General features: G+C 42.6%; 1 protein-coding gene across 1 annotated transcript; it reads right to left on the bottom strand.

Annotated features, from left to right (window-relative positions):
- Positions 1 to 301: 301 nt before the first annotated feature.
- Positions 302 to 11,998, bottom strand: LOC119976522. The gene is made up of 4 exons (XM_038817074.1): positions 11,769 to 11,998; positions 5,480 to 5,556; positions 4,157 to 4,221; positions 302 to 701 (listed from the first exon to the last, which is right to left on the bottom strand). Exons 1-4 carry the CDS (start codon positions 11,996 to 11,998, stop codon positions 399 to 401), a joined length of 675 nt encoding a protein of 224 aa, XP_038673002.1. The 3' UTR covers positions 302 to 398.
- Between the last annotated feature and the right edge of the window lie 263 nt (positions 11,999 to 12,261).

Genomic DNA, 12,261 nt, shown 5'->3' with positions numbered 1-12,261 from the left:
GCAAGTGGCACACAAATATTTTCAACTGGTTGGTGAACTTGCTGTGTAATGTTTCAGGATTTGTGTATATGTCTCGCTGCTGCTGGACAGCTGTCAATGCGTCCCGTTTACTATGTGCTGTCAGGGATCACATGGAAGCCACTGAATACAGCAAGTTCTCAATGTAATGCCAAATTAGTGGGCAAGACGTGAATTACACCTTGGGATCCATTCCAGATGCCATCAAGCATAAAAACATTGGCTTGATCCAAACTTAAAGTTAATAAACAAAGATGGAAATGAGCAAAGGCCATGCCTGGGGAAATGTACCAATTCAGATTTTATTGAAGGTAATTTTTTTTAAACTCTCAGGTTGACAATTATTGTTAACTTTTCTCTTGTTTTCATCTCGCCCCATCTTAATTTTGCGATTGATTGTTTATCATGTTGAGAGAGGCATATTCACTACGTTCCTCTCCCACAAAATCTCCTTGTATCTGTGTCAAATTTGCTGATAAATCCACGCGTACATTTTGATCTGAGGAGAAATCGCCTTGTGTGTATACTGGCTCTGCTGAACAATCTCCTTGTGCATGAGTTAAATCTTGCGAATGTGTCAGAATTGGGGTTTCTGGGGAATATCCGCCTGGCCGTCCTGGTAATACCAACAAATGCAGGTCTGCATATACAATTTCTTCACTTTGAGAGAAAGAATCATCATTCTGTAAGAAAGAAACCAAATGAAGCCACGAAGAACATCTGGAAGAAGTCACCGACAGTTAATGTAGTCCTCATTCCCAGTGTTGAGATTTTGATTTCTAATTTTCCAGAGGATTATTTGCATAACTCACTAAATCATATGCTGATAGCAAAAAATGGCTAAAAAAATCCAGAAGGTGGTCTTCTGTAAATCTACTGCCCAATCCCGAAAATAGTCAGACACCAGAAACTTAAAGAGGCTTATTTCTCTTTTTAATTCAATTGGAGAATTGTTCTCATCACATCATCAAAAGTGGGGATGTTCGCTGATGACTGCACAATGTTCAGCCGTGACTCCTCAGATACTAACGCAGTCCATGTCCAAATTCAACAAGTTCTGGACAAGTAGCAAGTAACATTCGCCATACACCAGCTCCAGACAATGACTATCTCCAGCAAAAGAGGATCTAATAATTACCATTAACATTCTATAGTATTACCAACGTTGAAGGTGCCCAGGCAGTGTAAGACAGCACACCCAGAGTGAGACACAGACAAAGTGAGTTTGGAATCGGAAATTTTCAACATAAGACAATAGGACCATAAGATACAGGAGCAGAATTATGCCATTTGGTCACCTTATCTGAGGAAGGATATTCTTGCTCTAAAGGGAATGCCACGAATGTTTACCAGCCTGATTCCTGGGATGAAAGCACTGACATATGATGAAGATTGGAGTCGGTTAGGATTTTATTTGCTGGAGTGCAGAAGAATGAGGGGAAATCGCATAGAAACCTACAGTATTCCAACTGGACTAGATGAGGTAGATGCAAGAAGGGTTTTCCTGGTGGCAGTACGGTGGCACAGTGGGTTAGCCCTGCTGCCTCACGGCGCCGAGGTCCCAGGTTTCGATCCCCGCTCTGGGTCACTGTCCGTGTGGAGTTTGCACATTCTCCCCGTGTTTGTGTGGGTTTCACCCCCACAGCCCAAAGAAGTGCAGGGTAGGTGGATTGGCCACGCTAAATTGTGACTTAATTGAAAAAGCTGAATTGGATATTCTAAATTTTTTAAAAAGAACAAAAAAGGGCAGGAAGAAGGATTTTCCCGATGCTTGGGATGGACAGAATCAGGGACCACAGACTGAGGATACTGAGCAGACCATTTAGGACTTATTTCAGAATAAATTCCTTCACAGAGCAAGTGGCGGGACTGTGGCATTCGCTATCCACTGAAAGCAGTTGAGTCCAAAAGACTTTCATGAAACAGTTTGATATAACAATGGGATGATGGGGCCCAAAGAATATGGGGGCGTGGGGTGTAGGCGGTATCAGGCTATTGATTTGGATGATCAGCAGTGATCACACTGAATGGCGGAGGAGGTGTGAATGTCTGAATGGCCTCCTCCTTCTCCTATTTCCTATGTTTCTATTTTTCTATGAATCGACCACTATTAACATCATGGGGGTGTCCATTGATAAGAAATTGAACGTGACCATTATTATAACTATTGTGGCTACAAAGGCAGGTCAGAGGTTAGAAATCCTGCGGAGAATCCTAACTCACCTCTTGACTCCCCAAATCCTGTTCACCATCTACAAGGTGCACGATAGGAATGTGTTGGAATATTCTGTAATTTCCTGGACATGTGCAGCTCCAAATTCGCTCAAGAAGTATGAGAGGGTCGAAGACAAAGCAGCCCGCTTGATTAGCACATCATCCACAAACATTCACTCACTTCACCAGCGACACAAAAATAGAAGCCATCTGTACCATCTGCAAGGTGCATGGCGGGAATTCGCCAAGGCTTCTTCCGCAACACATTCCAAACGCATGACCTCTGCCATCTAGGAGGGCAAGAGCAGCAATCATGGGAACACCACCACCTGGAATTTTCCTTCCAAGTCACTCACCATGGTGACTTGGAAATAGGTCGCCTGTCCTTCAATACCGCCGGGTCAAAATCCTGGAATTCCCTCCCTAGCACCAGGACTGCTACGGTTCCAGAAACAAATCAGCAGCACCACCTTCTCAAGGGCAGTAAGGGTGTGAAATAAATGCTGACCTAGCCAGAGACACCTACATCCAATTAAGGAATTAAAAAGGTAACCTGTAATTTAACATCTCTATCCCATTTCACCTCTTGTTTTTATCTATCGCAACAAGTGGATTACCATATTTAGTTGAAATGTTAGAGTAGTTCCAATGCTAATCACAAAAAAGGACTATTATCACAGAGTCCTACTCCTACTGTATGAACACCACAACTAGCCATTGTAACATCGAGGGCATCAATATCACAGTGTCAAGGCACCCCTGCATGTTAACCTTTCATAGTACCATTTAAACGTTGGATTTTCCGGTCGCGCCCGTCCTGAACGTGAAGCCCCGCCCTTTAATGCTTCGTCAAATTGCCTGTTTTGCCTGCGATGGTTCCTGTGATGGGCGGGACCGGAAATACCACTCAAACTCCAGTTTGCTATGTGATTCAGGATGATTTATCCCTGCAGATTACTATCGCAGGTGCACTATGTAAATCATGTCAATCAATAACAGACAATCTCCCTTCAACCTTAACTATTAATATACTGGAGTGGCATTAGTTCTCAGTTTTAACATCAGGAATTACCACTGCCACCTTGAGTTTCCATAGTAAATGCTGTACCTAATGGGCTCTTCAAAATGTCAAAGATTTCTCAGACAATACCAATTGGTGACTCTGAGGGAGAGGAGCAGAATTGAACAATTCGCCAATTATTTAAACGGCCATCTTGGTATTTTTCTGGCCCATCGCTCCAATAAACCGCATGGCAGCACAGTGGTTAGCACTGTTGCTCTTCAGCACCAGGGTTCCAGGTTGGATTCCCGGCTTGGGTCACCATCAGTGTGGAGTCTGCATGTTCTCCCCGTGTCTGCGTGGGTTTCGTCCGGGTGCTCTGGTTTCCTCCCACTGTCCAAAGATGTGCAGATTAGGTGGATTGGCCATTCTGAATTCTCCCTCAGTGTACCCAAACAGACGCCATAATGTGGCGATCAGGGGCTTTTCACAGTAACTTCATTGCAGTGTTAATGTATTGCAGCATTAATGTAATCCTATGTGTGACACTAAGAAAGATTATTATAAACATAACGAGGAAGCAGAGATCTTTAAATATTTTCGCATCATGGCACCCTGATGAACACTGCTGATTCCTTGTGTATTTCCAATGATTGTTCACATCCACTGAATGAACATAGTTCCTTGAAAGTCGATCTTCATTTAAACCTCTCAACAAATTCTCTCATCTTAACCGTCAGCTGCTAATGCCCTGACCACCTGCTACCGATTGCCCTGGCTGGAGTACAAACAAAAACAATCCAATTCGTTTCTAATAATAAGCAGGCAGTTAAAATGCCAGTGAACCAATTCAGAAACAACAAGCCACATCAATATTCAATCAACCAAGTAAGCTTCATGGGAAAAAGAAGAATTCAATATCACCGTGCACAGTTGTTCTTGATTAAACTTGGAAGAGAGACTGAAATAGATCCAATCTGCACAAGCGTCTGCAATGAAAGGCAAAAGGGTACTGAATGGAAGAAAATACAGTTTACAATTTAATTCTCAATCACTCTCTAAATATATATTATATTAAAGTTTTGAGCATGAACAGGATATATTTTTAATGTGTAGTTGTAGAATAGAGACTCGACTTTAACAAAGTAAATTGGATTCTACAGTAATGATGCAAATAGAAACACAACTTGCAATAAACCGCGAACTTGACTATAATAATGCATCTAGACAGCACAGGCATAGAGTCATAGCTGTCTGGAACACCGAAAAGGCCCGTTGGCCGTTTGCATCTGCGCCGGTCAAAAATTCATTCAATTTTCCAGACTTGCCCCATAGCCTTGTATGCCTTGGCATCACAAGTGGACATCGACATACTTCTTGATTGTTTGGAGCCTCTGTGCCTCCACCATCTTCTCAGGCAGTGAGTTCCAGACTCCCATCATCCTCTGGGTGAAACCGTTTTTCCTCACATCTCCTTAAACCCTACACTTTTTTTATTTTCTCCAATTAAGAGGAACCTGTCCTGCACATCTTTGGGTTGTGGGGGTGAGACAGACGCAGACAGGGGGAGAACGTGCAAACTCCAAATGGACAGTGACCCGGGATGGAACCCATGTCCTCGGCGCTGTGAGTCGGCAGTGCTAACCACTGTGCACTGTGCCGCCCTCTCATGCCCTCTACCTTACATCTCTGACCCTTGGTCATTGATTCATCCACCAAATGGAAAATTTTCCACTTGTCAACTCTGTCTATGCCCCTCATAATTTTATACATGCCATTCATGTACCCGCTCAGTCTCCTCTGCTCCAAGGAAAACAACCTGACCTCAGGTCTGACTGCAGTCAGACAGTTCAGGAAACAGACTGAGATATACATCATAGATCAGGTGGCACTAAAGCATTGGGATTTCACTATGTCTAATTAGATTGTAACACAGCACCTTCTAAATGTTGTCAATGATACGAGAATATAAGAATATTTGAATAAACATAGGATACTCAATTTGACCCAAAGAGAATGCTCCGAAATACAATGTAAATAAAGCTTAACTCAACCTTAACTCAATTTTCCTATTTGATTCCCATAATTTCAATCCGATATTACATAGAATACTGAGAATGTCAGTTTGGGCTAAAAATAAATAATGTAAATAATGTAAATCCCATTATGCTCCTACTCCACACATACTTGGCTATCCGGCTCATACATTCTGTTAATCTGGGGTTGATTTCAAAAGAACGTACTCACCGATTCGCCGTCTGAACACAAAGAAGCAGCCGGAGAACACGATGCAATCGCAAGCCCAGAGAGACACCAATCGAAATCTCAGTTCCAGTCAGCCTGTTCCACTCTTCTCCTATGTCATTTCCTATCAGGGTGTTGGTTAAACATAGAGAGCTGAACAGTTCCAAACTAGGCATCAATTCAGAAACATAGAGAAGGTTGGACACCGCAAAACACTCCCAACAAAACAATGCGCCTTGAAGGATAAGGTTTTGGAAATCTGAAGCCCGTGGGTTAAAAGTAGGCAGGGTAATCCAAAATCATTCCAACTTTGTCGCTTTTGGATTCAGGGTCCCCTACCATACGCTTTAATAACTACATTGTTGAGATGCCTTCTCAAATTCAAGTATTTGTGAGGACGCACAAATTAGCAAATGGATAGAGGTGTTTTTAATTGATATTTTACAGACTAGGGTGTAGTAAAAGCACTAATATGTGGGCGACCAGAATTGCACCACATTACTTCAGAGCTCAGTCTCAAAACAATGGAAGATAAAAATGGTTTTCAAGGGAGGTGCAACGGTTGCGTCCTCACAATCCTTGAAGTTGAGAAGGCATCTCAATAATGTATTTATTAAAGCGTATGGTAGCCAGAGCAGTTTAAATAGGGACCTGGAGTCCAAAAGCTGAATAAGGCTAAAACAAACACGGATTTCCGCTACTTGGAGCACTGTCCAATTCTGAGCCGTGCGCCCTCTGTGGGATTCGCCGTCGGCGGGATCCTCCGTTTTCTCCCGCAGCACACTCACAACCCACGGATTTCCCACTGGATCGATCGTGGTAAAAAACCTCAGCAAGCTGAATGGACAAAATGACCCCCCACCCCCCCCCCCCCCCCCCCTCCTCAGTGCTCAACTTAGTGCCTTCCCGTAACTGCCTCCCTGAACAGGCACTGGAGTGTGGCGACTAGGGGGATTTTCACAGTAATTTCATTGAAGCCTACTGTGACAATAAGTGATTATTATTAACTGCTGTACATTCCATAGCCAGCCGCACACTCGGGCCAATAGCAAAGCAATCAGAGCAATAAATGCTCCATTGGGAATTGACATAAAGTCCTGTATGTCGATAAAAATTCACGTGGAGCCGTGTATCTCTATAAGAATGCAACATAGTTATCTATTTTTCACTGCATGTTTATAATAAAAGGACTTTCAGGAGATGCTGGAAAACTCAAATAAACCCGACTTCGCTGGAATCAGCAGATCTGTCGGCATCTGTGCAGTCAGAAAACATTCGCTTCCGATCAAACACCATTCTCGGAACCTGATCCGAACCGTTAATTCTGTTTCCCTCGCCACAGTTGCTGCCTGACCCTTTGCTTTTTCGAGTGTTTTCTGTCCGAACTTCACATCAATAGTTGCAGAGCAGAAGTACGCCTCTACATATATCCACATAGTTTGCTGGCAGGTTCACAGGCAGCATTGCATGGCTATAACATTTCAATGCAATGTCGAGAGAACACTGCTGAACGGATATTTGTGTCTTTAGCATTTACAGACTGCAACTTCGATCAATAAACTGGTAATATTCTGAAATATATTTGCATTCTTATTTCTGATCTCTTCCGTAACTTATTTTGGATAGGAACTCTACTGCATGATAAGATCTATTAGAAGGCCCGTTCAGAATCAAGAATCACACAATACTACAGTGCAGAAGAGGCCATTCTGCATGAACGGCCTGACATGCCCACCGAATCCCACTTGCCAGCACTTGGTCCATAAACTTGAATGCTATGATGGGCCAAGTATTCATCCAGGTAATTTGTAAAGGATGTGAGGCACCCCGCCGCTCCCACCCTCCCAGGCAGTGCATTCCAGACCGTCACCACCCTCTGGGTAACAACGTTTTTCCTAAAATCCTCACCTAACCCCCCCCCCCCCCCCTTCACTTTGAAATGGTGTCCCCTCGTAACTGACCCTTCAACTAAGGGGAACAGCTGCTCCCTATCGACCCTGTCCAAGCCCCTCATAATCTTGTGCACCTCGATCAGGTCACCCCTCAGTCTTCCCTGCTCCAGAGAAAATAACCCAAGCCTATCCAACCTCATTTTATAACGTAAATGTTTCATCCCAGGCAACATTCTGGTGAATCTTCTCCACACTACCTCCAGTGCAATCACATCCTTCCTATAATGTGGCGACCAGAATTGCACACAGTACTCCAATTGTGACCTCCCAAAGTTCTATAGAGCTCTATCATGACCTCCCTGCTTTTGTAATTTATGCCCCGATTGATAAAAGCGAGCGTCCCATATGCCTTTTCACCTGCCTCCTGCCCTCAAAGATCTAGTAGTGATCGATTTTATTTAATGGCAGACTGCTCAGCTTTACTACCACATTTACATTGACTCACACCCTATTCGAAATAGTGGCGTACAATACTTGAATACAGCCCCGACTTCAGATAAAAATAAGAGTACGATCCTCCAATTGCGGGACATGTGCTACGGTGTTGTGCATCTAACTGGACCAGACAATTGAATACACCCGGGTTGCACATGACTGAAGCTAATTCATTAAAGACATTTATTTTTATCGTGTTAACATTGCAGTGTCCAACCACAATTTAACCTCAATTCCCATCACAATATTAAAGATTATGCTTGCACTTTCCATTACCTATACAGATAAACTACCGCCAGAAAGGGATTACATGCACACGGTTCTGGAAAAAAAGATACCAGTAGAATTTTTCTCAGGAAAAATGTAGCCGTGAAGATGATTTTTGGTGTATGAAGGAAAAAGATGACTTTTCATAGAAGTTTACAGCACAGAATGAAGACCACGCCTGTACCTATTCTTTGAAACGTCAATCCACGAGTCTAATCTTCATGGATATTTCCCATAAAAGAAGCAAACATGATATGAAAAATACCCTTTCGCACGAGCGAGTGGATGGGTCCTGCAATGCAGCGCTTGGAAATGTAGGGAGGGGAGGTTCACTCGAGGCATTCAAGGAGAGTATTAAATGACTATTGGAATAGAAACAAGTGCATGGATTGGGAAAAAGTCAGGAAAATGACACTGTCATAATGCTCACTGGGAGAGCAGCGGACAGAAACGGGCTGAATGGCCTCCTTTTGCATGGCAAAAAATTCGGTGGTAATGTTGCATACGAATATTTTTAACTTTACAGTCAAATTCTCTTCCAGCACTGTTTTAATCTCTTCCACACTGTTTCAAATAGTTCGCTCCAAGTATAATAATCGTTAAGTTAATCAATGAATTTCCTCGCAGGTCGCCATATGTGAGGGACCGGGTTTGGGGAAACCAATACCACTGGGTAACGATGAATTGGAACCTGGAGGAGTTTCAGTGAATTCAGGGTAGCGATCACAGATCTGGCGACCTAGTCCCTGCTTAAGGAAACGAGCTGATTATTTGATGAAATGGCAGAGGGGTTGATGCAGTGAAAGCAATGCGCGTTGTTCATAGTATTTTAAGAAACCCGCTACAACCTACTATATAACAAGAAAATCTTATTCTGATGACTATCTTCCACGCTCACGCCGAAAGCGTTCACACTCTTCCTAAAGTGATATGTCCAAAAATGGGAAACATTGGTGCAAAAATGCGATTCAATAAATGTGTTCATTAAATGCAGCGTTCGGTGCTGACCAATGCAGTTGCAAAGTTAATCTTAAAAACACAACCAGTATCTCGGGTGACATCTGCATCGGTTTGGCTGATAGTAGTCAGGGTGGATTGCTGTTGCCCTGTCGAATGTATGACGAAGTTTGATTGGAGTGTGTTTGATCGAAGAACTCGCTCGATTAGTGTCAATCCAAATAATTGCAGAAATTCCTAAAGTGAATAGATAAAATGTTTAGATCACAGAGATAGATGTCCAGACTTAAACAAATCAAATTCATCCCCAAAATAAAGTTAGTCACCATACGCAGTGTGAATGGTTACTGGGCCTTCCCTGAACAGGTCTATTCATCCCAATCAAGCGCCATATATAAATTTAAAACGAGTACATCCCTAGAAGATGTTTCCAACTGTCCAATTTTTAATCCCCCATCCGGCCTGCAGTCAGTTGCGAGAAATCAGCGAGAACACAGAGAAATCTAGCTACTTTAACCAATATTTTTCTGTATGATGGTTTTCATGGAGATGACAGATTTTTTTGCAGATCGACTCTCGACGTTATTTTGCCTTGTTTCAACAAACGATAGTTCACTCTCTAACCGACAGGAATTCTGAGCCAAATGCCCAGCACCCACCCCACCCCCAATAAAACGGGTCACTTCAGCCTCTCCCACTCTTCCTCCACATCCCCAGGGTTAAGGCAAAAAGGTGGAAATGGCAAGAATGCGGATTCTACTGATGACAGCATTAGAAGTGCTTCTAAAGGCAGAGTTTATTTATTGACTAGTCGCACAACAATATTTTTTGAGGCAGATATTACAAAAGCTAAGGAAAACCCAGCATGCAATTAGATAGCTTGATCTCAATTTTTTCAAGAGGTGCTTTAGGGCTAAAAGAGGATCGCACTTGGTCAGATGTATGCCTCCATGCTGTGAGAAATCTATGTATTCACTGGAACATGTATTAGATTCGCCTTTCGGCTCTCTCCAAGATAGAACTGACATTCGTACCAAGAGCTGGCGAGTCGGGTGACGGGTCAAGTGGTTTGGAACTTACTCAGTAACTTTGGGAGCCGTCGGGGAGGTGCTTCAATCCTCAGGTGATGGCGGACAGAGCTTCCAAACTTCATATGACCATGAGAGATAATGAGTTCCACAGCCGATATTCATCTTTTCAATGCTGTTGACCCAACATATTCTAAATATATAAATAGGCCGTGACGCGACACACTTGGTCATTGGTTCATCCGCTGCAACATTTATTTGAAACTTCAAATTGAGCCCATGAAATGTGACTCAAACGTTTCTCCCGAAGACCAGCTGTGAGAATAAAAGGCCAAGTTAGGATAGCTGAACAAGAAGTATTCCCTCGATGCAGGCACTTGCTAATCATAAGCCGTTCTCCTGTAAGTTTTTTCTTGTCCTGTTAGAAATAAAAGATTAAACATACGTTTGAGTTTACCAACACCACGGGGGCCGTATAAAATTCCCACTCATTTGTTCTTGTTAACTTCGAGTGGCTATTGATTTTTTTATGTCTCATCACCCTCTCCCAACTGGATATGGAAAAATGTGGATATGGGCCAGGGTTTAGAAGAACCCCAAAGTGTATCATGGAGTTCACTTGACCCACGACTTTAATGGATTGTGGTATGGGGAGCACATGGCCCACTCTACAGGTGTGGTACAGCAGAAATGGAAAAGTATTTTTCAAAGCAAAACAATGTTATTTTATGAACTCAAGTTAACCTTTTTAAAACATACAGTGAATTCTGAGCAAACCATCAATTCAAATATAACCCCCAAAGAATACAACACTACGCAATCGTTAAGCTGTCCCTTTAACATCCATAAGACTTTTTTAAAAAATCTTTAAACAGAAGCACATCATGTTAAAGTCACTACGAGAGCAGTTATAAGTTTTAAATCACCAAAGGATTGCCTAATAGTCTTTAGATTACAGAGGCGAGAGACTCATACACTTTTGGCTGTGACTGCAGCTATCCAGCTCAGAAAACAAAACTAAAACACACCCTGCAGCAAACAGCGTAAAATGAAAGTAAAAAGCTGACAGGCAGCCCAGCTCCACCCCACTCGGACATCACTGATAAACACCCATTTCTTAAAGGTACATTTATTAAACACTCAATTTCTTAAAGGTACTCTCTATGACACCTTCCTCCCCAGAAAAAAAATCATCAGTTTCAAGATGGATTCATAGTTCCCCTTTTCACTTAAAAAAAACACAAACACCAACACCGAACAGGTATAATAATATAGGCCCAATTTTTGTTCTTGTTCCTCCAACTGAACCTGCTTCCGGTCATCACCTTCGTGACAAAGCATCGGCTATCACATTCTTTTGGCCTGCACATGTACCATTTCTAAATGAAATGGCTGTAACAATAAACTCCAACGAAACAGCTTTGCATTGTTATTCCAGAATCGTTCCAAAATCATCAACGAATTGTGATCAGTATCCATAATGGTGTCAGATTGATTGCTGGTCACATAAGTGAAATGTTGCAAAGCTAGCACCATACTCAAAGTCTCCTTCTCAATCATGGAATACTTTTTCTGGTGAGAATTCAATTTCTTTTGAAAAATAACCAATAGGCCGCTCTGACCCTTCGCCGTCATGTTGTAGAAGCACCGTACCTACACCCACCATCACTCGCATCAAAAGCCACTTTGAATGGTTTTGTATATTTGGAATGGCTAACAGCATGGTTAACATAGTCTTTAGACCGCCAAATGCCTGTTGACACTCTGCTGTCCACTGGAATTTGTTTACGCTTTTTGAGCAAGTCCCTCAGTGGAGCGACCAATCTGCTAAATGCCAATACAGATTTCCGGTAAAATCCACTCATGCCAAGAAATCGCGCCATTTCCCTTCGCGTTGAGGGTATCAGAAACTCCCTAATAACATTTGTTTTCACATCCCGTGTGGATCCATTCGGCCCTGTCCAATTGTATGGCCAAGGATAGTGACTTGAGCATCTCCAAATTCACTGTTGGCTAGGTTTATCACCAAGCCCGCCTCCTGAAGTTTATCGAATAACTCCATCAGATGTTTTAAATGTTCTTTCCATGTCTGGTTGAAAATTTCCAGTTTGTCGATGCACACCACAAAATTGGGTAACCCTGAAAC

The sequence above is a fragment of the Scyliorhinus canicula genome, chromosome 13 (assembly GCF_902713615.1).
Source record: "Scyliorhinus canicula chromosome 13, sScyCan1.1, whole genome shotgun sequence".
In the NCBI taxonomy this organism is placed as follows: domain Eukaryota; kingdom Metazoa; phylum Chordata; class Chondrichthyes; order Carcharhiniformes; family Scyliorhinidae; genus Scyliorhinus; species Scyliorhinus canicula.
Note: the sequence above shows the minus strand (reverse complement) of the source record. Positions and strands in the feature narration are given on the sequence as shown.

Coding starts and splice junctions, on each gene's coding strand:
- LOC119976522 (XM_038817074.1), bottom strand. CDS start 11,998: ATGGCGCGATTTCTTGGCATGAGTGGATTTTACCGGAAATCTGTATTG. Junction 4,222..5,479: donor TGTGTTCAGACGGCGAATCG/GTGAGTACGTTC, acceptor CTTTCATTGCAG/ACGCTTGTGCAGATTGGATC. Junction 702..4,156: donor ATCAAGAACAACTGTGCACG/GTGATATTGAAT, acceptor TCTTTCTTACAG/AATGATGATTCTTTCTCTCA.